This window comes from Schistocerca americana, chromosome 7 (genome assembly GCF_021461395.2).
Source record: "Schistocerca americana isolate TAMUIC-IGC-003095 chromosome 7, iqSchAmer2.1, whole genome shotgun sequence".
Taxonomy (NCBI): domain Eukaryota; kingdom Metazoa; phylum Arthropoda; class Insecta; order Orthoptera; family Acrididae; genus Schistocerca; species Schistocerca americana.
In genome coordinates, this window is record NC_060125.1 from 631,356,948 (window position 1) to 631,382,995 (window position 26,048).

Here is a 26,048-nt window from a genome sequence, read left to right on the forward strand (position 1 = left end):
CGATATGTTGAAGTGCTTCAAACATTCTTCACACCGAGACTGTACGAGCTTAATCTTAACGTCGAAAACATGTGGTTTCAGCAGGACGGAGCCACGTCACACACTGCTCGACAATCGATGGCAGCAGTTCGTCAATTGTTTGGAAGACGCATTATTTCACGTAACGATGACATTGCATGACCTGCGAGATTCCCTGATCTTAGTGTGTGCGACTTCTTCCTGTGGGGATATCTTAAAAAGCATGGTGTACCGTACACGTCCTGCAACAATCCATGAACTGAAGGAGAACATTGTAAACGAAATCACTGCCATTCCCCAAGATTTGCTACACCGCGCATTCCAGAGTTTTCATAACAGGCTGTTAGAGTGTGAACGCCGAATGGGAGCACATCTTTCCGATGTCATCTTTAAAAAGTAAAGAGACACTTTTGGACGTTTTGATTGTAAAGACACACTGAATAATGGCATACTGAATACATTCACTTCCGTTAATAAATTACTAGTTTTATGAATTTATTCATGGAAATGACGTTATTTCGAAATTTCCCGTTTCCCTGCGCCACCCTGTACTTTCCACATTCGGATTGGGGACATAACACGGTTACAGGTTGTTCACAAGTGTCCATCAGCAGACCGCTGGCGAAGGCGAAAATAATCGAGAACATCTTATACCAGTCCACTACTATGTCAATTTTACAAATTGCTGGAAATATTGATTTTAAATATCCTATCACCCGTAACAGACCCCTCATTTATACCTCAGAAATCTGGATTTCGACCTGGCAAAAGTTGTACTGGTTTGACGTTGTACGGTGACAGGAGGGGTTGTTGCGGACTTAGTAGCAGTATGTGACACTATCAGCAGCTACTGTTGCTCAGGGTCTAACTAGGCTCATCGATACTCTTTTGTAGAATTGCAGATTCTTCGCCAACACTTTCAAGAAGAGAGTGGCCAATGAAGACTACAGGAAAAGACATCCTGCAGCGAAGTGTGCTGGCTCTAATTCTGTTCAATATATGCACGAATGATCAACCCATAGCACGCAACAGCTGGAGTTTCTTGTATGCCAATGCCCTTTCTCTAGCCACCCCGAGCACAGATTTGGAAACAACAGAGAACACCCTCACAAATGCCCTTAAATAACTTTCCAGATACAATAAGCTCCTCGAATAAACAAGTGTGTGCTTTTCATTTAAGAAAACAGGAAAGCAAGTTGCGAATTACACAGGGTGAACATTAATAGAACTGAAAAGCTGACGGGATGGGTTCATGACTGGAAATGTGGGAAAGAAGGTCCTATATGAATGTGTGTCCAGAAATGCATCATTGCCATGGTAGACGGCACTGACGAGTGACAGTCGCCTGACCACGTGTGCCATGTGTGCCTTGTCTGTTGCAGGCTTTGTGGTTGACGGAACGCACTGTAAGCAGCAGGATGGTCTGGTATTCATGTCGGGAACAAGCCGAGATGGTGTTTGTGTACGGCGAAGCGGATGGAAACGGTCGTGAGGCAACATGGCTGTACCAAAACAATTGCCCTCACAGCACCAACGTCACCCAGCATCTGAAGTCCTTCTTGGGCATCTGTATAATCATGGTACCTTCCAGATAGACGAACGTGCAGGGAGGTGGTGGACTGTGCCTACATTAGATTTGGAGGACCCGGTTCTACAGGATACTGAGACAAACCTTAGAACGAGCTCCAGTTAAGTGACCCGCTAACATGATTATGCCAAAGAGCGATTATGTGTGTCCTGTTTGACAACCGCTGCTATCCCTCTCACCTCATGGAGGCCATGAACATTGTTATGATGTGGATGCGATGCAGCTCTATACTGTGTTCTGGGAGGACACATGTTCACAGAACCTTTTCTCCTCTATTTGCAGTCACGATCCGTTCCTGGAGTTTGTTCGTTTTATTAATGTTCTCTCTGTAGCATGGTCAGGAGTCGAACTTGAAAACTGTGGGACCCTAAGGTACCTAGAGGTGATATTTGATAGATGTCTTACTTTCAAGAAGCGCTGCTGGTCCAATGTTTCCACCAGAAGCAATGTTCTACAGAAACTGGTTGGGTTACAGTGGGGTAGTCAACCTGAAACTGAATGAACTAATGCAAGGGTACTATATACTCGTAATTCAGAACACGCCAAAGAGGTGGACAATGTCTTCTATGGCACCTGCAGAATCATAACAGGTTGCTTCAAATCCACTTCGATTTAATGGCCTTAGCACGTGCGAAAGATGACAGAAATACAGTGGAACAGGAGGAAACCCATACTCTGTATGGAGTATGGACTCGAACCGCTCCTGCAACGATTGAGCTCAAGGAGGGGTTTCCTTTGAACATCGGTGAAACTCAGACCCTTAGCTAAAAAATTAGATTGTAGCTATGGAGGGCAACGATGTACATTTCCCATGGCTGGAGAAGAGTTTCTGGAACTTTAGCTCCTGGCTATGATGAGAAATGTAGGGCTCACAAGTCCTCGAATAGACTGAGATCTGGCGTTGGCAGATCAAATGTTAATTTGGCAAGATGGGGCTACGCTGTTGATATTCAGGGTGATTGTGGAGAAGATCAGGCTACTCATCAAATGCTTCAGTGCTGATTTTGTCGAGTCTCCTGCACAGAAGCTGAACTTCATCAAGGAACGGAAAATGCAGTGCCCTGGTTTGGAGCAACAGTAATACAGTTATATTTGTGCGTAGTATGTATATTTCTGATACGAAAAGTAAAATGAGCGTATGTAAATGAGATGGCGTACACAATCATTTTTAGTAAAAATATTATTTTTATTATGAGTCAGATGAATGAGACATGTAAGGACTGTTGATATTGAGTAAGAATACCCGCATACGAAATACATTTCACCAAACATGGTAGTGAGGTAACCTTCAGTGCAGATAGTGGTTTGATGCAGTTCTCCACCCTACTCTAGGCTGCCCAAGCCGCTAAACCTCCGTGTAGCCATTGCAGTCTACATGCATTCCAACCTGCTTACTGTAGAGAGGCTTGATCTCCCTCTAAATTTTATCTTCCACTCTTCCTTCTACAATCAAACAAACGATTCCGTGGTAGCTCAACATGTTCTATCCACTGGTCCCTTCTTTTAGTCAAATTGACCCATAATTTTCTTTTTCTCCCCAATTTGGTTCATAGCATCCTCATGACTTATCCAATCAATCCATTCTCAGTATTCTCACAGAGCACCATATCTTCAGAGCTTTCAATCTGTCCTTGCCGGACTGTTTATCGTTCACGTTCCATTTCGGTACAAGGATACACTCCCTATAAACAGCTTTAGAAGAAATTTCCTAACACTTAAATCTATATCTGATGTTAACAAGTATCTGTTTTCCAGAAACACTTTCTTGCTATTGACAGTCAGCATTTTGCATCCTGTCTGTTTCAGCTATCGTCATTTATTTCAGTACCAAATTTGCGCAACTCATCTACTACTTTTAAAGGCTCATTAGCTACTCTAATTCCCACAGTATTGTCTGATTTAATTCGTGTACATTCCATTATCTTCGCTTTTCCTTCGTCGCAAAATGTGTGAGTGCTCTCATTTTTTTTGGACTGGAATGGTCTCCATAGCCATTCGCTAGAAGTCCCAAGATTTCTTATTTCTTGGGCAGCGAAGAGGCACTTTTTGGAATTCAGAAGGCAGAGACCTGCATGTCGTACACACTTCAGTACTGATGTCACGTGGCTTAAACGTTCTTCAAATGTCTCCAAATAAACGACAGTGTCATCCAGATAGCAAAGACACGTCGTCCACTCGAGTTGTACATACAGTTTGCCCATCAGACTTTAGAAAGTGGTTGAAGTTTTAGACAGTCCAAACGGCATAGAGGCCGGCAGGAGTTATGGAGGCAATTTTCTTCCAGTCAATCATGATTTGCCACTAGCATGTCTGCATGTCCTAGCTTGGTCATCAATGTGTGGCAGTGGATAGCCGTCTTTCTTCGTAATTTTGTTCAGTCGTCAGTAGTCGACGCAAAAATATCCTGTACCGTCCTAGAAAAAGTACACTTTTGTCAGATTCATCATGTCTTCCTGCCTATTGTATTAGGCGACTCGATCGAATGCTTTCATCCATTTCATCGCTTCCTGACCAACACCTCCAGAGAACACTCATGGGTGGTTGATGCGCCGCTGACTTTCTGTTGGCTTGGAATCCATTGATCTCTTGAATATATGTACCATGGGAATGACATACTGCTTGAAGTCCGGTTCCTCTGCCTCAACGGCCTTTACTTTGCCGAATTGGAACCACAGTGATGTAGATGCTATTAAATACCTGGCGTCTCCACCAAACATTCTCACGCTGTAACCACAATCAAGTCCAAATCCGAATGCAAAATCGTCAACGGAATACAACACTTGAAACTGAAAGCCCGTGTATTAGGAATACCAACGAGCAGCCAGAACACAGCTGAACTCCTGGAGAGAGAGTGCAGTTATTTATGCAGACATAGAATATTCTAGAATTCACAAACATTGCAAACATAAGATATTTCAAGAACTTTCAGAAATGATGAATAATAAATAGCGGATAAATGCTGATGGTCAGGTTTGAATTTGCAACACGTAGCAAGCCGGAGATCGATGCTGGCCACTACGCCGCACTTCGTGCACCACAGCTCGTGGCAGAATTTATCTATGATATCCTTTCAACATATAATCCACTCGGTTCAACCGATTTTCCAAGGGCCTTACTATCTCTGATGGAATTACAGTGTCATTGGCTAACCTTAAAATTTTATAAACTACAAGTCTGTACTCCAAATACCTTCTTAACTTCCTCAAAAAAATGTCTCTGAGCACTATGCGACTTAACTTCTGAGGTCATCAGTCGCCTAGAACTTAGAACTAATTAAACCTAACTAACCTAAGGACATCACACACATCCATGCCCGAGACAGGATTCGAACCTGCGACCGTAGCGGTCGCTCGGCTCCAGACTGTAGCGCCTAGAACCGCACGACCTCTGCGGCCGGCTTAACTTCCTGACCTTGCTCAAAGAACAGCTGTTTTTCAAAGTACTTTTGCACTAAGTGTGTTAAAAGACGTTGAGTTACGGAAGAGAAGCCAGTAACTGATGGAGATAGTGGCTGTGGCGCTAACCTTTCTGCTTGAGGCGGAAACTCAGGTCGTAGAGTCGGTAGACACGCGCATGCGCCACCAGGATCGTCTTTGCCATCAGGTAGTCAGCAATGCCTGAGGAGTTGGCACCAGGAGCGAACGACGTGGCTGTCGAGTAGCCCTTGGAGAACATGTTGGGCTCGTTGAAGGTCAGCCACAACTTCACCTGTGGAAAAAAAGAACGTCATTCCATGCAATTCCGCATTGTCGTTTCCCAAACAATAGTGTACTAGCTTGCCACCAACCCAACCCAACTGGATTCGAGACTTCCATGTAGGCTGTAGAGAGCCGTCAACGAAGGGCTAAACTTATAGATATGAAAGAAACTTTAGAAGCGTCCCAAGGGAGTCTTGTCGGACCATTACTGTTTACAATACACAAGGCTTAAAATATGTGCACACTGTTTGTAGTGCAATAGTTTCGAAACAGAATGACTTAGTTACTCACCTCTTGTAGTGGAACTACTGAATTCGGTGTGCAACTGGATCGCGTGCTGCATGCGCGTATGATAAGGTGCCACGGCGAACCAGTACAGTGGAAGTCGATCGAGTAGATATCATGGGCTGAGTGGACTGTCATTAGTGAAATTAAAGACTGTATTAAAACGATACTGAAAATAGCAGAACATTCAGGAGCTACGTTTGTGATAAGTTCTAAGCCAATGGAACTGTTAAATATGTGCAGAGGGCAAGATTCGGCCGACCACAAAGAGGGACAGCTGAAGCCTCCATAGCTGTGGTATTGCAACATTTCGTCCACTCAGCACAAAAATGTGTGGATCTGGGAACAGGCGAAAGTGGGGTAAACCTGTCAAGTGCTAAGCTGCATTCTGAAGGGTTCAAAATAGACGGAGTACTTTCCGGGACTGCTGTAAGCGATGAACAAAGACGGCTAAGAGTGAGGTACAGAATACAGGGAAAGTAGTGAAGTCTGACGAGGCGCAGTTAAGATTTAACGGTACTGTGAAGAGCCACAATTGTGTCTACTGCGCTCCTTGATTTCCTAATGTTGTTGTGGACAAGGTAGTGAATCCACCAGGGCACAATGTGTGGTGTGGTTTGTCTTTGCGTGGTTTCATGTGCTTCTTCCTCTTCTTCGAGGGTACGATAACTGGTCAGGCGTACCTCGTTATACTTCAGACAAGGACTTCACCTGCCACCCAAATCCTATATGGAGATAAAATGTTTTATATGCAATAAGGTAGATCTTCTACTACTATTACCATATCATATTGTACATGAATGGCGCCACCTGAAAAGCGTATATATCAAGGAGATCCTAATCGCTATGCGGTCGCTCTCCTTATTTAACACTTAAGGACGAGTACCCATGGAGGACAGTCAGAGATAAAGTGGATCGACAAAAACACCATACAGTAAACGAGCTATGTGGACAAATCGTAGCGTCATGTGTTTCCATTACACCTGATACGCTGGAGTCACAGTTCCATCTGCAGTTTGTCGCTGTAACTATAGACTAGAATCTGCGAATATACCCCCTTCCGCTGTCCGTCCACCTTTGGCGTGATCACATGGGAGTGCAACATTAATATGTGCGTAAATAAAACGGCAAACAGTCCCCCTAAGACCCCCCGTTCGGGAACCCACAGTGCCACCCACAACCCTCATTTAACAGGTTATTCTGTACTTTCAGAAATTTCGACACCAAATCAGACTAGTGACTGCTCTAGCGCATGGGAGATAGACAACCCTTTCGACACTCCTTGGCTATGGTTTACCTATCTTCAGACGGCAGAGACTTCGGTAGACTGAATTGGTGTTAAGTTTTTGGTAGATACATTCGTTACGCGCGCAAAAATGTCGCATGGGTGCCACCGAGGGTGTCGCCAAACTTGAAGGTGTTAGAGGGACCCTTTGTTGTTTTATTCACACATATGTTAAGGTTGTGATCACGCCACAAGAGAGCGCTAGACAGAAGGGCTGATAAAGCATAACTACCCTTTGCTGTTTCAGGTCACGTTAGAATTTCGCTGAATGGTTACGAATGGTTCCTAGTGGCTCCAAGCAGAACACTAGAGCAAAACGTGCTGACGTGCTGCACTTCAAAGGGGGTGCAATCACGTTCAATGTAGATGCACCCCCCCCCCCCCCCCTCATGTCTGTAAAGAAGAGCTGAAACGTCTGACGGTGTCAACAGTGTCTAAGATTGTCGAACAAGGCGTCCTGTTGCTCATCTTACTGGACACTATCGTTTTAATATGAGAATCAATGCCGCAGAGAGAGGGCTGGTTTCATTGACGCCCTCTACGCGACCTCCTGAGGGTTTTTTGTGCCGATTCTAAGCAGCGGTGCGTTTGAAGTGTTTCCTCGGCCACCCATAAGAAAACCTTAGGATTTCAATGCTGCGTGGCACAGTTCTGACTCCATCGTAGAGAATCAAAAGAAGGGCGAAATGTGGATGAGAGGAGCTCGTGTAACACGACCACGATTGCGTTGAGTAGAACTGAGGTGAACTTTGGTGCCAATGTGGCATCATTAACCCACCTTACAGCTCACATGACTTCCTGCACAGGTGTCTTTTCATCGCATGTGTCTAGACCTGGCTGTTTGAAGCGTCGTCGAATCCGAGGGTGATATCGCAGGGCGCCACGCTTTTGCACCATTACAGAGGGAGGTCCTGCGCTGCTCTACCTTTGAGCCAAATTTGAAACAGAAGGCAATTACAGGGTTTCGAAAACGTGATCCTTTAAACTTGCTGTGCAGCGCAGAAGCTCGGCCTTCCCTGTCTCACATAGAGTGGAAGACTGGATGACAGGCAACACACATTACGTAGGAAAACCGCAGGCTGCCCATGCTCTGCCCCCTTCAGGGGCATAACCAATTACAAAAGACGCCCGGTGTCACCGGGAAGCATAAGCGAACATTTTTTGTCTAACAGACATTGTTCTCCAGGACATGATTTGTAATCTCTAGACGTTTGATACACAGAATTTTAAACCCTCTGTACATCCCCCATTCTCTATGAAATCACTCTGTGCCCTCTATGTTAGCACAAACTTTCCACTCCAAACCATCTACGTCTGCATTCTCATCATACTCTGCGAATCAGATAGCGATGTGTGGTGCAGGGTACTTCTGGTACCACTAACTGATGCTCTCTTCCTTGTTCCACTCGTAAATGGCGCATGTGAAGAATGCTTATTGGTAAGGCACTGTATGAGTTCTAATTTCTCGAATGTTCTCATTGTGGTCATTTCACGAGATGTCTGTGAGAGTGAACAACATGCTGCCCGACTCTCGTGGGAAGCCCTCTCACGAAATTTCAGTAGTAAACCTCTCCGTGATGCACAACGCCTCTCTTATAACGTCTGCCAAAGAAAGGACATTCTTGAGCTTCTCGGTAACGCTTTGTCGCCAACCAAACAATCACGTGACGAAACGCGCCGCCCTTCGATGGATCTTCTCTATCTCTTCCATCAGTTCTACGTGTTAAGGATCCCCTATTCATGAACAGTATTCAGTAATCGATAGAACAAGTGCCTTATAAGCCATTTCCTTCATGGATGTTTTAGGTTTCCTTAAGATTCTTCATTTGAATCTCAGTATGACATCTGTTTTTTCTACTATATGTTTCATATTGTTATTCCACTTAAGGTCGCTGTGGATAATTGTTCCTAGATACTTTGCAGTAGATACTGTTTCCAACAACTTCTCATCAATAGTCTAATCGTACAGTAGTGGCTTCCTTTAACTAAGTATCAGCAATGTGTTACATTTATTTATTCCAGGGTCAGCTGCCAGTCCATGTACCATTCATCAACCTTCTGCAGGTAGTTAGGAAGACGATACTGTCTTCTGGCGTTGCTACTTTCCTACAGGCACCTGCATCACCTATGAACAATTTTAAAGACTTTCCGTCGTTTCCTACCTACTCATCTGCATAACTTGAAAACGGTAACGATGCTGTCATACTTTCTTGGGGTACTCCGAAAACTTCCATTATATCTGTCGATTTCGTTCTGTTAAGAGCGGAGTGCTGAGTTCAACCGGCAAGGAAGTCTTGTACCCAATCGCAAATCTGGTCCAATACCCGGTGATTTCGTGCTGTCGCCTTTTTTTTTAGCCTCGTTGTTTACAGTGCTCTGTATCTCATGGAGGAAAATAACGAGCTGAGTTTCGCAAGATGTCTTTGCAGACCTCAATGTCCACACCAACGCTAGACGTGTCGCGGCTCAAAGATAACTTCCAGCGGAAAAAAAAGTGCACCGTCCCAGCTAAGCGTGAATGTACTCGGTACGCTTAATTGATCACCGTATAAAGAAATATAATTAATACGTAATATTCCACCATGACAGTTACTGTCTTGCGAAGTTGCTGCCGAAACGGATAAGACTATGCAAACACGAGACTGCATAAGACGACAAAAATATTCTCCGTGGCAGTTTACCTAGCGCCAAGAAAATTTTTGGCGGCGGAGTTTTCAGATAGCAGTAGTTCTGTAACCGACGCAGAGAGGGAGGCGAAAGCAACTCACCCGATCTCCGAAGTTCTCGAAGGCGATGCGAGCGTACTCGACGAAGTAGTCTGCCAGCTCGATGTTGGGCCAGCCGCCAAGTTTCTGCAGCTCCTGAGGCAGGTCCCAGTGGTACAGCGTGATCTGTGGACAGATGCGGCCATGTTTAATGTCCAGTAGTAAAGTTGGAGAGAAAAAAAAAATTACACGAGACGATCGGGAACCACTGCCGCAGTTGATGCAGTGCGTGTCGTCAACACAGAGTGGGGTCAGAGAGAGATATGCTACACCGAATTCTGGTTAACATTTGTAGAGAGGATACGCTAATTGAGCTAAGTCCCAGAAACACTTCTTTTTTCTTCAGGAGGCCGAGAAAACTGTGTAGCGGTAGTAATTTAAAGAAATTCTTTATTTACTCTTTCGTTACCAGTTCGCAATAATGAAAATGTTCAGGTATAACACCAGTTTCGAGGAAACCAGATCAAACGGATTTTTCAGAATTTTTTAAACAAGTAAAAGACCTATGCCCCACCTTCAGTTGTTCTGTATGATCCAAGCCAGTTCTTACATGAGTCATTAAGCATTTAAAATACTGTTATAAAATTCTTTGTTTATTCACTAAAAAAATTCAAGCATCTACGGATGCCCTATTCCTCTGATTGAGTCAGTGATAGTTCAGAAGGTAAGTAGGAAAAAACTTTGCTGATCTCAAGCTCTGCACAGTCATTACTCGTTTCGGAATAAACTGCTTCTCTCAGTCAAGGAGGTCACTAAAGTAGCTTTTCTTGTAACAATCGACTGGTGTAACGTATTCTACGATCGCAAAGATGCGTACTGACAGCATGCCTCTAAGAGTCTATGTTATTTTCTTGAGAAACTATTAGTCTACAACTTCGCTTCCTCCGTTTTGCAATGGATGGCAGTAACGGCAAGTGGTGGTACAGCGGTAGGTCGTAAGTGTCATACAATACGCTTAGGCATTTGTAAACACAACGCCGTAAAAATATTAGTCGATTTGTAATTGCTGCATAAAGTTATTCTCGATTGAATATGTCAACATATCAGCTTAAGTCTCGTCATTTGCGGGAAGTTTTAATTTTCTGCTTTATCATGAAGAAATTTGCGGCTGAGCCTGATAAAATGCTTAGTAAGACCTAAGGCGAGGCATTTATTAGTGAAAGGACATTCACAGAATGGTTTCAAAGCTCCAGGAGGGGTGATTTTGACGTCGAATACCGGCATAGTGGCGGAAGAGAAAGGGTTTTCGAAGCTACTGAAACCGACGGCAACTGTCACATGAGATCACTATCGAAAGCATTTCGGCCGAGCACTGAAACACAAACTGGCACAATACAGCGATAGATATGAAAAGGAGATTTTCAGCTGGACAATGCTGGATACCATATCAAAAATGTTTAACCGATACGTCCTACCCTACACATCGTATTCTCCAGACATTGCTCCGCCTCATTACCTCTTTTTTCGACCAGTCCTCACGACCTAGCTGACCAGCAGTTCCGATCACATGGACAAGTTCAAAATTGAATCGATTCATGCATCTCTTGAAAAGATGCCCGGTTCTTCCGCCACGCGGTTCATTTGCTGCCCGAAAGATGGTAGAGAGTAGTGCCCAGCGATGTCCAATACTTTGAATCGCAAATTCGTAGCTTGTTTTGTACAAAAAGCTTCGAGAAAAATTGGCAGAAGCAAAGATGTAGACCTAATATAAAACACGAAAAGGCTTTGTCCTGCCATATCTAAGAGCTCGTAGCATCAAGATGATTTAAGACCATTCTGCACGTTTCTCGATTGGGGCATAATTGCGACCTGATGCAGGGAAGCTGTTTCCTGACAACAGAAACTTGTACCACGGCCTTAAAGGCACCATTAGCGACAAGACAAACGTATAAAAACTGGATCATTCTATTCTTCATATTTTCTGAACAGTTATCGCTCTATACACATATATTACATTTGTAAGTGGTTAGTAGCTCCACATTCAGGCTTCCAAAATGTAAGAACTCACCTGGTTCCCACTTCTTCAAGACTGTAGCAATTTTGTTTATCTAGTACACTTCGTGAGTTGTATATTGTAAATAAAAATAACAATTTTGTTTAATTAGTACACTTTGCGATTGTAAACGCACAACTCGCGAAGTGTAGTGGATAAAGAAAATATACAACTATACGAAATAAACAAAATATCCAATCTGCAACGCGCGTATTAATAGATAATAAATTGCTGGTTGTTGTGTTTCTTTAATATAATCCCCAATGATGGCGGTCCACGACCAGTAAAATGGATAAATTAATGTAGATCGTCCGGCTCTCGTGCAGGTACGAACCGTTTCAATTTTTCTTTCTGGATTCGCTGACGGACAAACGAATGTAGCAGTGTTCTGAAGCGAAGCTCTTGAAACAGTGCGCTGTTGACATCTGCTGATTACACTCTGTCAGATGAGGAGCCGAGGTACCGACGCAGACGTTAAGTGAGTGGTCACCATCTGTGTTTGAAAAATAGTGCTCGCCAGCGTGAAGTACTCACCATACACTTTTCTTTCGGTATTCACTGAATGAAAAAGGTAGGTATTGCCTCCTAATTACTCGTTGTCAGACGAGGGGGCGAGAGAACGAGACATAATTTATGTAACTTACGACATCAGTTTCCAAAGTGGTGCTCGCCGGTCTGTATCTGGGAGCCTACTCACCATAGGTTCGATCCCGTTGGCCAGCAGCTCGTTGATGAGGTTGTTGTAGTAGTCGATACCCGCCTGGTTGATGTTGTCCGTGTCTCCAGTGGGGAGGATACGAGGCCAGCTCAGAGAGAACCGGTACACGTTCGCCTGCAGGTACAGAGAAATCACAGCTGTAGTACACAGCTAGTTGCATACGCCAAGCACTGAGCGAAATGGATGCGAAATCGAAGAAGGTAAAAGATATCAAATGAAAAGAAGAACATCAAAGTGCGCTTATTTGGTGTTGTGCGTAGTTAGGGCCCCTTTTGGTAGGATTGAATCGCGTCTGGAGACTCCTTTCATAAGATGAAAGATTAACTCTCCAGTTGTTTCTAAAAGTTTGTATGAACATAAGAATTTTTTGGTATCTCTAAGCACGTTTATCCCGCACTTTTATGCCTTTACTATATAGCAGTAGTATATCAGTCAGTTAACGGCCTTCAGATTCCCTCCACATTGTGCTGGGGTTCGTAAACGAAAGATCTTTGGTTCCGTGGGTAGGCAGAGAGGTCGTAGGCCAGAGAAGTTCATAGAGGTATACCTGTAATAAGGAGAGGAGGCGCTACAGACTTTCGTTATACGTTGCTTTGAAACCGGCGCCGCCATATTAGTAGCCCCTCAACATTAGTAGTCTACTGTTAACATATACTTATTGTTCTTAATTTCTGCCGTGTTCAACAGTTATTTTAAATACTAAATATTACATTGCTTTTGTGAATAACACTCTCTCAGAAAGGTATTTTCAGACGTTTTTCTGGTCTTAAAGGCATATTTGCTCGAGTTACACCGACGCATTTCTCCTCGTTAAAGTAACTCTCTTTTGTTGCATGTTTCGGATAATCAAGACGCGAAGTATGTGATATGAAAAGACTTCTTTCGTACTCCAGCGTTTCGTTTAATACGGAATGACGGAACTGATGTTCCGTGTATGTCCTCTTCCCTAGACTGCTGAGAAAGTATTTTGCTATGCTTGGACGGTTTGCAGTATTTCCTTCTCACAACGTTCAACGAGAGCAATCTTTGAGTGAACTGACGGACAATCTAAATCAAATCTCCGAAATAGAATCGCTACACTTACGGAAAACGATGGAACCAAAATTCAAATATTCAAAAGAAAACATCGCTTGAGCGAGTCTTCTTACGATTGAAATGTGATTCCTCTACATTTTAGACTACAAACAGAACGACTAGTTCCCAATAGGCTGGTATTTTTTTTATCAAAATCGAAACCTGTTTGGTGCTATACCTTCACGCAGAAGTCGAACGTTATTAGCTGAATAGACATGGAAGTAAAATAAGAGGATCTGGCATGACGTCACAAATATTAAGCATTGTTGACTGGGAGGCGATATTCGGGGGAGTTCGGCCGACGTACTGCAAGTCCCTTTTAGTTGACGCCACTTCGGCGACTTGTGGGGCAATGATGATGAAAATGATGAAGGACTCACAACACCCGGGCCCCTGCGAGGCAGACGGTAACGCTACGGAGGCGGACTATTGTTGCCATACAACAGCAAGACTGTGCCCCCTCAGAGGAAGGCGCGCTCAGCTTCGAAATTTCCAGAAGCCAGCGATAAGTAAGGAGCACAATAACGGCACTTTGCAACATCGTAGATACCGCTACTCCTTGTACTCTGCTCCCGAAGGAATGGTCGGAGGCAAAAGCTTGACGCTGGGTGTAATTTGGACGCTGCGTGGCATCGCTGAATTACGTTCCCGGACGTTGTCTATGATCCTGAAATTTTTCGTCAAAAGACGCTCTGCTGTCCCTCAAAGTTTATCTACGTGGTATTGCTACACGGTGTTTAGCTGAAAACGTACAATCAACTAGTTCTGAAAATGATTTTCGATTCTTTTTGGTCGAAAGTCATAGAAAAAGAAAAGAAAAAGAAACGGCAACATGACCACACCAGCGAACAAAGCAATGCAGGTTACATGTTTCGTAGTTTTGAGAAATGTTTGGATAGGAACCGTCTCATTAAAGGTTCGTCACGAACCACCTGTCATCGAACATGAATTAGGTGCCACCTGTTCACCAGTGAGAGGTGTTGCCAGCCTCGGTACTCACGTTGATTCCGACGAGCAGCTGCACGTCCTCCTTGTACTTGTGGTACGAGTCGGCCGCCACGTCACCGTTCTGGCCGTCTGACGTCAGGTTGGGCTGTGCGTGCAGCATGTGGTCCCAGATGCTCTCTCCCTTGCCTGAAACACAACACGTCTACCATCAGTCAACCAGCATGACCCTTGCACTTTAAAAATACCTCTCTTGCCCCATCCGTATACCATAGACGCGACCAGTTTCCACCAGCTCTCTCTGCCTTTACTGTATCCTCAATCCCAAACCACTAACTCACTGTTGTCTGTATCTAAGCATGATTTAGGGTACAATGGGATAGATACAGTAGCCCAAGCGATTCATCATTGTTATGATAGTAACACAACTCTAGAAGAGGCTTGACGTTATTCAGTGACCTGGAAAATAACATAGGCAAGTGTCTATTCGATCTGCAGGGGAGAACGTACTGCAGCAGCCGTTTCTGACAGATCGTAACTACACTATCTGATCAAAAGTATCAGGACACGTACCAGCAGACACTAACATGGGGTGTGTCCACCCTTTGGCTTTATGACAGCTTGAACCTGTGACGTTACCGGCTCTGTGAGGGATAGCGTTCACTCTCATGCCCGGCGTAGTAATTAGAAAAGTTATTTTTAGCTCATAAGACGTAAGTGATGGAGTGGGATATGGACGACTTTCATTTATTAACATTCTTTCCTATCTAAATTCTAATCTGATTGACAACCATCACTGCGACTCTCAAATTCTTCTCATTATTTGTATATCAGTCATATAGTGATGAAATACAGACGAAGCACTTCATGTGTCTCTGGCGCGCCAACATTGAGAGTCGAATGAAATGTTTCGGATTGTGACGGTTGGAGTCGAATATGGGAGGTTTGATTAAACTTGTTCACATCTCTGGACTTTAAACTGAACTTATCTGTTCACATCTCTGGACTTTAAACTGAACTTATCATTCGATAGTCTGGGAGCGTTAGCCCAGTCGTAAATAACATTCATTACAGCCTCACATCATTATTGTTAATGATAATCAAACAAACGTATTCTATCAACTGACTCGTTCCACATCATGTAGATAAAAAAAGAGTTCAAATGATGTATGGAACATGCAGCTAACTAACTCAAGAGAAACGGACACTGTACCCAACGTGCCGCTTCTGCATCGGGAAATCATCGTCATCAAGACACCAGGTTGTTGGACACTGATAACTTCTGTGTGTCCTACATTGGCACGGTAGAGAACAACTGTGACCCATCGCTCGCTCTGCCTTTAAGAGTACAAATTTGGATAGGTGGGTATAATCTGTGATAGCACAGAGGATCGAATACCCAGGACGCTAGGTTTGAACAACAATGACACCTCTTCCAGTCAAGTTGCAAAGGTTGATCAGTTTCCATAACAGTAAATTCCCACCTCAGTAGCAACCGCTCCACCTAAACACTGTTGCGGACACTTTCAACGAAGTGTCTGCATTCCTGTCGAGGAATGGCAGCGTATTTTTCCTCAAGAATCCAAGCCAGAGTGATGATGGAAGCTGTGGTCTGGAGCGAAGTCGACATTCTAAGTCATCTGGCCAGGCTAGTCCATTTCAGTAATGTTTTTGTCCACAGGCCATTCCCTCACTGGTGCTGCTTTATAACTGCGTGCATTTCCATGCTGATGCAAAAATGGTTCAAATGGCTCTGAACACTATGGGACTTAACATCTGAGGTCATCAGTCCCCTACAACTTAGAACTACTTAAACCTAACTAACCTAAGGACATCACACACATCCATGCCCGAGGCAGGATTCGAACCTGCGACCGTAGCGGTCGCGCGGCTTCAGACCGTAGCGCCTAGATCCGCTCGGCCACCCCGGCCGGCGACACAGTACCACTCGCCAACTTTTATACTGACAGATCCGCTCTCGTGACATCTAGCAGGCAATTCCGCATCACACAGTGGCGTGCAGATAATTCTGATCAGACAGTCTATCTGTCCGTCTGGGACACGAACCCCCTACCTTTGGTGACACACTTCTGGCAACCCAGCAACTCGTTCTGCATCCTCACAGCTCAGCTGAAAGATTATGTCTTCCAATACCTCCTCCCACTCTTCCGAATGCTGCAGACGACTCTGATCTTTAGAAAGTGTGTCTAAGGAAATTAATCAAAGCTGAAGGTCTTTCTGTATAGGAATACGACAGCACCGTTAATGGAAAACTTTCAGGAAAGTTAAAGATGTACCTAACCTGTATTCGAACTGGCCTCTAAGCAAGGACTTGGTTTCAAGTCCCAGTCCAGCACCAGTTTTATTCCATCAGGATGCTTTAAAAAAGTTCACATTCACCTCTACGTAGTAAAATTCACTGTGCGAACATCCCCTAGACTATGGATAAGCTATTTCTCTACTATATCTGTCCTTCTCAGAGTGCTAATTCAGCAAGGTATGCAGGGAAAGAAAGTGTAAAACGGATTGGTATCTGTAATTCGATGCTGAAGAAGACGTGCATCTCTCTTCTACTGTGGAACGACTACAATAACGGATCACAGTTACCGTCAATGGCCAATCGCGCTCCACTTTTGCAAAGACGTCACGCCTCTGTGCGGCAGCAAGTGGAAACTGTTACTACAGTGAATAGGGAACCAGGACGTGAACCAGATCCCGCCCCCTTCCCCTATATCCCCCTGAAGATGTCCTTCGCAGATGGGGACGAAGCGTTGGTATTTTCCACGAAAAAACGCTTTGGACCATGGCATAATAGAGCATAATATTTTAACAACTGCAAAAGAGCAGTTCATCACGATGCTACATCGACTAGGTATCGACCGTAAGGAGCGCACGGATGTAGCATTGCACCATTAGCCTCCAAAGTCGTTGATCTCACGGTAAGTGGCTTTTTAAGATTCCATCCATGTGCATCCCCTTCAAACATCTTGGATAAATTGCGATGCCAGACATCAACAGCGCTGAATAGTGGAACTCCAAACACACTCGAAAAAGTGTGGGAGAATTTCACTGTCCTCTGGATGCTGTCTTACGTCCAGTGAAGGCCACATTGAACATTTGTGAAGGACAAATTAAAACTTTGAGCTTAAACTTATTATGTTTAGGTGCCCCAACGCTGTACATAGGTATATTCTTTGCTGTTACTAACTTTTAGCGATGATGTATCAATTTGACCTAAGGGGACCTGGTCTGGAAACGACCGACTTGAAATTTATAAGCGAAAATCGTTCTTATACCTCTGACTGCGTAACACATATACCGACACTAACAAGGGAGACTCCCCATCGCAACCCCCTCAGGTTTAGTGATAAAATGGCCCAGTGGGTAGCCGACCATAAACTGAATACAGATCAAGCACCAAAACTCCTGCTAAGTTGTAGGGTAGACACTCTCGAAGAGTACTTAAGTGTAGAGGTGCTTACCACGTGTTCTGTTCATCCAATAGTTATTGCAGAGCCCTACGTCGATCCTCCTTTCCCTGCACACGGACTTTTCACGGATGAAACCTGTTTCAGCGTAGACAGAACGCTAAATAGTCGCAATAGTAATGTTTAGGTCGATGAGAAAGCCCACGCTACAGCTGTGAAGAGGCATCAGCACAGATTATCAGTTAAATTGTGACCACACACAGTCAATGATTACGTACTAAGACCATTTCTTCTTCCTCTATGCTGAAATGTACAACTGTACACAGTGTTTATCAGAGACATTCTACCCAGGTTCCTGGAACGTATCCCTCTTATTATTCGCCAATGGGTTTCGTTCCCACGGTATCGTATAGACATCGCATTGCCGCACCAGAGTCAGCAACGCGAGTCAATACCACAGACCCTAGCGACGGCTTGCTGCAATACGCAATACCGTATGGGAGGCACTTCAAAAGATCACACCTCCCCCATAAGTCCTGCAGCGCCATCGTTCTGAGATTAGTTTCATGCTATCAAAAGGTCTCCCCAGTTCGAGACGTCAGCTTCAGCAGTGATCAACATCGAGTATGATAGTGTTCGTGAAGTTTCATATGGACATACACTTGTACTTTGGGAGAACAGTTTGTTAGTAAGTACATCAAGTGATTTTTACTAGTCCATGACAGTCGCACATTGTTCAGTAGAAGTATGTCAAAGCTAAGTAAATATTTTATTCATTTACGTAATAAAGTTAACTTTTATTTCATGTGATCTAGTTTGATGTGCCACCTCGCCGAGAAACCAAGAATCAACAGTTGTGGCCAAACGAAAGTAGTTCGCCTGCTGGAAAAGGGGGTATGCAGAGAAAGTTCTGTGTCGCGCTCAGGCCTGATCTCATCCCATGAGATTTCTCCTTGAGGATTCATATGAGAGGTGCTCTGTACGAGGCGCCCTCCAAAGAGGATCTGTTGGCAAGGAATCTCAAGGACTCTCAGGGTCTGTGACACTGTTCTAACTATAGCAGGGCTATTGCGGTACAACAGAACTTTGTGCGATGATTCAATGGGGGAAATTATCTGAAAGTAGTGGGCGGTACTAAGCGAGAATTCTGTACATCGTGATCGGGGTTTGGAAGTTGGCGCTCTCAGTTTATGTTATACGCGAGGCTAAGGTGGAGTGTGAGCGGATTTTCGCTTGTACTTTTCCACTCGGTCGTTTCCGGACTAGGGTCCCTTACCTCAAATTGCCACATTTACCCTTCATCATCCCTGGAAGTTTGATGCATCATCACGGAACCAACCTGTCTGGTCGGCGTGTCTTGACGAACTGCAGTCAGGTTCGTGATTTCTTGTGGGACGACAGTGATGGACGTAACACGGCGCCACGATAGGTGCTTCAGTGGCAGCTACTCACCATCCTCGTTCCAAGCGCCCTCTATCTGGTATGCAGCGGTGGCGGCGCCCAGGTAGAAACCGTCTGGGAACCGGTTGGCAGGTCTGCCGGATGTCTTCAGGGGCACCGCCTGCGCCAGGCAGAGCAGGGTTGCCACCACCACAGGTACCAGAGTTCGCCTCATCTTCAGGTCCCTTCGCCTGGATGACTGCGATAACAGTTCTACACAGCACGCGTGTTTATATACATGCGTGAGCTCAAATGATAACGGAGACCGGGGTCTAACTGAAAATCTCCCTGCTTATCTCTTCAATGCAAATCTTAAGGGGATTAGCCAACAGACGATTAAAATTTATTGTTCTAGATGACTAGTATGTTTTCAGCTCCTCGTTTGAGAAAAACAGTACCCCACGTGAAAGGAACAAGAAACATACCTTAAGACTTTGATACGATTTCTAAAGCTGTTTGGAATGGGTGTGTCCCAGCACGAAGCAGATAACTGCTTGCATACGTAACGAAGACAACGGCTCAGTTAATCCTTAGATAAGCCATAAGTCGGACAGATCGGTCATAATCTCTGTTAATCCCTAATGAGACGATAATTTATTTGTTTTGTCAGTCAAGTGCAGTATCGGTAAATACCGTGCGGTGCGAAAGGTTGAATGAATCACATAAATAATAGTAATTTCTTTGCTTTTGCCTAGCAGTGACAGTACCTCATCGGTGCCATAGATGACAGGTCTTAATGGAGCTGTCGTGTGATTTAAGAGTAACTGGACACCTGCTCTTACAAAAAGTGGAGTGAATTTCCACATTAGGTGCATTCTAACAGTGCTGCGGCCTTTCTCTACTAGTCTAACGCCAGCTGCCTGCCTGTCGCTCTTGACCTAGGCCACTAGTGTTATGACACTATTTGCTGTCCCAGAAGAGGTTATCTGCTTACAGGTGCAATAAATATGCTGTAAATAATTCAACGTCATGGATTATTAAGTAAAAATATTATGTTGTCAGACATAAATTTTTTTTATATTTTCCAACTGCTGTCCAATGCGTTTCGAACGTACAACTTCGTTTTCAAGGACTGTATGGAGATACTTGCAGTTACATCTTCTTATGTTTCTTATTAACGGTGACAGAAGGAAACAGTTGTTAGATTTAACGAGACGCGCTATACCTCAGGCGCGAATAATAAGGTAAAGCGAAAGAAATGAAAGATATAAAGCCTTGGAACCTATTACGTGCATTTGATCACAAGGCTTTCGTCTTCTGCATTGGTGATAACTTTCACAACTGTACCTACACTTTGAAACTATTTAACATGTACTAAATGACTCAAATGATTCATATTAACCTGTGGTACAGTGATATGAGAGAGTTCGATGTTTTAGTTGCTTTTATATAATAGGCGAAATAAAATAAGATATCAAGAAAATATTTAAGGGAGGACAGTTAACATCCCATATTGTCATGCTTGCATGTTTGAGACGAATTTTGACATCCTTATTTACACACAGAGTGACATAATAATCATTGCAGTTTACTACTTCTACTGCCAAATACGTAATTTATTCTTACTGCGTCTGTAACTTCACATTACTATAGTTTTATATAAATGAAATTGCCTGCAAAGCGTCAGTGAGTACCCTCTGGAGGTTGAATTGGGAAGGAGGAGAGAGAGAGAGAGGGAGGGAGAGAGAGAGAGAGAGAAAGAGAGAGAAAGAGAGACGAAATGATTATTATGTCACTCTATATAAAAGTAAACATACCAAATTTCCGCTTGAAGGGCGATCAAAAAATAAATAATCCCTAACCTAGAAGTTATAGTCCCATACGTAATGACTATTTAATAACAATCCCGAAAGAATTATTTTCGGGACTTTTTAAAGTGTCAGTAGTGAATATTATGCACATGCCTTGTAGTGCAGCTGGATGATAAAATGCCCGTAAGGAAATCTGGGTTAAAAAAGGATAAGAGCATCTTTCGTTAAGAGAGTAAAAGCTAATAGTAAAGGATCTGAATTAAGAAATGTTGGATTACCCGGTCTGTTCACTAGATTTTGTACACTCCGATTCGAAGGGTGTACCCTTTCGTTCGTTCCTAAGTCTGTTTCACATTGTCCCCTCTGTATTCGCAGTCGCCTCCCAGAGATAACGAATGGAGGACCACCTGGGAATCTTTTGTCAGTGGGGAAAATATAATGTAAATGTTACAGTTTATTGAAGTGAAAGGGGGGCTGTTCTATTTGCCATGACAACTTTCAGTTAGTTTTGGCCATAAATATTAATAACATTGCGTATCTGATAAATGTGCTCAACTCTGTAATATTATATTCTTTGGTCGAAAAGGTTATTTCTCTTGAACAGAGTAGCAGTGTGTGTTGGACAGTTTGACAATTACTTAGCCCGCAAAGGATGGAAGCTGACCTGCCTTAAAGTGCAAGCATCAGTATTTAAAAAGGGATTTTGTAGTAAGATATTTTGAGGAAAGATATTGATGAGACTATATCAGTGGAAGAATTATAAAACCAGCTGTCACGATAATCCAGTTATATATATAACGGTGTAAATTCTTATCGTTAGAACATTTCGTATGGTTTAGGAATTTTATAATGCAATATATGGTCTTGTCTAATAGTTGAAACAAATGTCAAGGAAGGCAGTTATACTCAAGAGCGTTATTAAGAAATATTTTGCTAATTTATCTAGGGGTGAGAACTTTACGCAGAAGTGTAGTGTTGTCATGCCTTAATGAAGCGTAGTTAAACTTCAAGACTTTGTCTCTTTTATCAGTCGTTAAGATTAATTCCCTATTTTCACTTACATTCATGACTGTTAGCACACTCGCACTGTACGTTAGAGTTGTGTGCTGAGAAGCATTTTTATGAAAATTTGTAGCATTGTACATCGCAAGTATGGCAAATGAAAGTTGAGTGTCGACAGTTACATCATTCCCAATAGCAACAGTTTGTCAGAACACAAGAATGTTCCATGCACACAGGTACGCCAAAAAATTTAATTACCATCAAATCTCATGTCCACTGTAAGGTTGTAAGGCATAATAATTGTCAGAGTGTTTTTTTGTAAATATCAGTATCAATTCTGTGGATTAATACCAGTAAAAGATTTCAGTAAAGTGTTGTCTTGTGAAATTTCAAGCAGTCTGATGAGAAAGTAAGATGTGTTAATTTTGGCGTTTATTTGCTGTGTTTAAGTAGTCGTCCTGATCAGTTGTTGTTTACAAGATTGAGATAAAGATTAGCAGTATTCAGGGCCAACATTTTAATCTAAGTCATTTGTTTTGCAGACACATGGCATATGTAAGTATCACTGAAACGAGTTGCTTTCTTGCAGGCAAATTGCTTGATGTACCTGCTGTTCTGGATTTCACGTCGTGGTGCGTGAGTTCCACATATTTCCGTTCAACATACAATTTTCATACAGTTATGTTGCCCTGCACTGAGATTTACATGTTTCGACACCTAATTTTTATACATTTCTCAGGTAGCAGCTTGACACTTAAGTATTGCAAGAAATTTCCACCTGCCGACCTTTGCTTCCAGGATACGTATTTATAAGGCAGTCTGCTGATTTGTTCCGCAGCCACAATTAAAATTTCAAGCACTTACTTAGGAATTACTTTCAAGATTTTCGATACAAAAATTAAAGCATTTATACACTGTGTGCCGCTACAGCAACACAGTTAGTTTTGCATATTTATTAACAGGCAATACAATAAACACATTTTAAGAACAACAGTTAAGTTTTGTTTGAGGAGGGATTAAGTTTTGTGTATTTTCTGCGAGTCTGAACGCCGCTTTTGTGAAAAGTACTTTATTCTCAATTGTGCACTTTTGGAATACTACAGAATGTAGAGCAAGTGAGATTCATTTTATGCACTTGGAGTGAACCATGGACCTTGCCGTTGGTGGGGAGGCTTGCGTGCCTCAGCGACAACGATGGCCGTGCTGTAGGTGCAACGACAGCGGAGGGGTATCTGTTGAGAGGCCAGACAAAGGTGTGGTTCCTGAAGAGTGGCAGCAGCCTTTTCAGTAGTTGCAGGTGCAACAGTCTGGATGATTGACTGATCTGGCCTTGTAACATTAACCAAAACGGCTCTGTTATGCTCAGATACTGCGAACGGCTGAAAGCAAGGGGAAACTACAGCTGTAATTTTTTCCGAGGGCATGCAGCTTTACTGTTTGGTTAAATGATGATGGCGTCCTCTTTGTTAAAATATTCCGGAGATAAAATAGTCTCCTACTCGGATCGCCGAGTGGGGACTAAACAGGTGGACGTCGTTATCAGGAGAAACAAAACTGGCATTGTACTCATCGGAGCGTGGAATATCATATCCCTTATTCTGGCAGATAGGTTAGAAAATTGAAAAAGGGAAATGGATACGTTAAAGTTAGATATAGTGGGAATTAGTGTAGTTCGGTGGCAGGAGGAACAAGACTTCTGGTCAGGCGAATACAGGGTTATAAATGCAAAATCAAATAGGGATAACGCAGGAGTAGGTTTAATAATGAATAAAAAAATAGGAATGCGAGTAAGCTGCTACATACAGCATAGTGAATGCATTATTGTAGCCAAGACAGACACAAAGCCCACGTCAGCCACAGTAATACAAGTTTATATGCCCATTAGCTCTGTAGATGACGAAGAGGTTCAAAAATGCATGATGAGATAAAAGAAATTATTCAGACTGTGAAGAGAGATGAAAATTTAATACTCATGGGGGGCTGGAATCCGATAGTAGGAGAAGGAAGTGAAGGAAAAGCAGCAGGTGAATATGGAATGGGGGTAAGGAATGAAGGAGGAACCCACCTTGTAGAATTTTCGACAGAGCATAACTTAATCATAGCTAACACTTGGTTTAATGATAATGAAAGAAGGTTGTATACGTGGAAGAGGCTTGGAGACACTGGAAGGTTTCAGATAGATTATATAATGCTAAGACACACAATTAGGAACCAGGTTTTAAATTGTAAGACATTTCCAGGCACAGATGTGGACTCTGACCGCAATCTATTGGTTCTGAACTGTAGATTCAAACTGATGAAACTGCAAAAAGGTGGGAATTTAAGGAGATGGATTCTGGATAAACTGAAAGAACCAGAGGTTTTAGAGAGTTTCAGAGAGAGCATTAGGGAACGATTGACAAAAAAAGGGGGAAGAAATACAGTAGAAGAAGAATGGGTAGCTTTGAGAGATGAAATAGTGAAGACTGCAGAGGATCAAGTAGGTAAAAAGACGAGGGCTAGTAGAAATTCTTGAGTAACTGAAGAGATATTGAATTTAATTGTTGAAAGGAGAAAATATAAAAATGCAGTAAATGAAGCAGGCAAAAAGGAATACAAACATCTCAAAAATGAGATCGACAAGAAGTGCAAAATGGCTAAGCAGGGATGGCTAGAGGACAAATGTAAGGTTGTAGAGGCATATATCACTAGGGGTAAGATAGAGATTGCCTACAGGAAAATTAAAGAGGCCTTTGGAAAAAGAGAACCATTTGTATGGGTATCAAGAGCTCAGATAAAAACCAGTTCCAAGCAAAGAAGGGTAAGCAGAAAGGTGGAAGGAGTTTACAGAGAGACTGTAGAAGGGCGATGTACTCGAGGGCAATATTATAGAAATGGAAGAGGACGTAGGTCAAGATGAAATGGGAGATATGATAGTGCTTGAAGAATTTCAGAGCACTGAAAGACCGAAGTCGAAACAAGGCCCCGGGAGTATACAACATTCCATTAGAACTACTGATAGCCTTGGGAGACCCAGCCCTGACAAACTTCTACCATCTGGTGAGCAAGATGTATGAGACAGGCAAAATTATCTCAGATTTCAAGAATAATATAATAATTCCAATCCCAAAGGAAGCAGGCGTTGATAGGTGTGAAAATTACCGAACTATCAATTTAACAAGTCACAGCTGCAAAATACTAAAGCGAATTCTTTACAGACGAATGGAAAAACTGGTAGAAGCCGACCTCGGGGAAGATCAGTTTGGATTCCGTAGAAATGTTAGAATACGTGAGGCAATTCTGACCCTACAAATTATCTTAGAAGATAGATTAAGGAAAGGTAAACCTACGTTTCTAGCATTTGTAGACTTAGAGAAAGCTTTTAACAATGTTGACTGGAATATTCTCTTTCAAATTCTGAAGGTGGCAGAAGTCGAATACAGGGAGGGAAACGCTATTTACAATTTGTACAGAAACCAGATGGCAGTTATAAGAGTCGAGGGGCACGAAAGGGAAGCAGTGGTTGGGAAGGGAGTGTGACGGGTTTGTGGTCTATCCCCGATGTTATTCAATCTATATATTAAGCAAGCAGTAATGGAAACAAAAGAAAAATTTGGAGTAGGAATTAAAATCCATGGGGAAGAAATAAAATCTTCGAGTTGGCCGATGACATTGTATATTCTGCCAGAGACAGCAAAGGACCTAGAAAGCAGTTGAACGGAATGGACAGTGTCTTCAAAGGATGATATAAGATGAACATCAACGAAAGCAACATAAGGATAATGTAGTGTAGTCTAATCAAATCAGGTGATACTGAGGTAATTAGATTAGGAAATGAGACTATTAAAGTAGTAGATGAGTTTTGTTATTTGGGAAGCAAAATTGATTATGGTCGAAGTAGAGAGGATATAAAATGTAGACTGGCAGTGGCAAGAAAAACGTTTCTGAAGAAGAGAAATTTGTTAACATCGATTATAGATTTAAGTCTCAGGAAGTCTTTTCTATAAGTATTTGTATGGAATGTAGTCATGTATGCATGTGAAACATTGACGAATAATAGTTTAGACAAGAAGGGAATA

At 42.9% G+C, this 26,048-nt stretch overlaps 1 protein-coding gene across 1 annotated transcript in view; it reads right to left on the reverse strand.

Annotated features, from left to right (window-relative positions):
- LOC124623157 (myrosinase 1-like) overlaps positions 1–19,425 on the reverse strand; it is a 242,230-nt gene extending 222,805 nt beyond the window's left edge. The window contains exons 1-4 of the mRNA XM_047148948.1: positions 19,250–19,425; positions 14,425–14,558; positions 12,330–12,464; positions 9,643–9,765 (exon numbers count right to left, since the gene is read on the reverse strand). Coding sequence (XP_047004904.1) covers positions 9,643–9,765; positions 12,330–12,464; positions 14,425–14,558; positions 19,250–19,412 — 555 coding nt within the window. The 5' untranslated portion in view covers positions 19,413–19,425. The remainder of the gene's footprint in view (positions 1–9,642; positions 9,766–12,329; positions 12,465–14,424; positions 14,559–19,249) is intronic.
- Between the last annotated feature and the right edge of the window lie 6,623 nt (positions 19,426–26,048).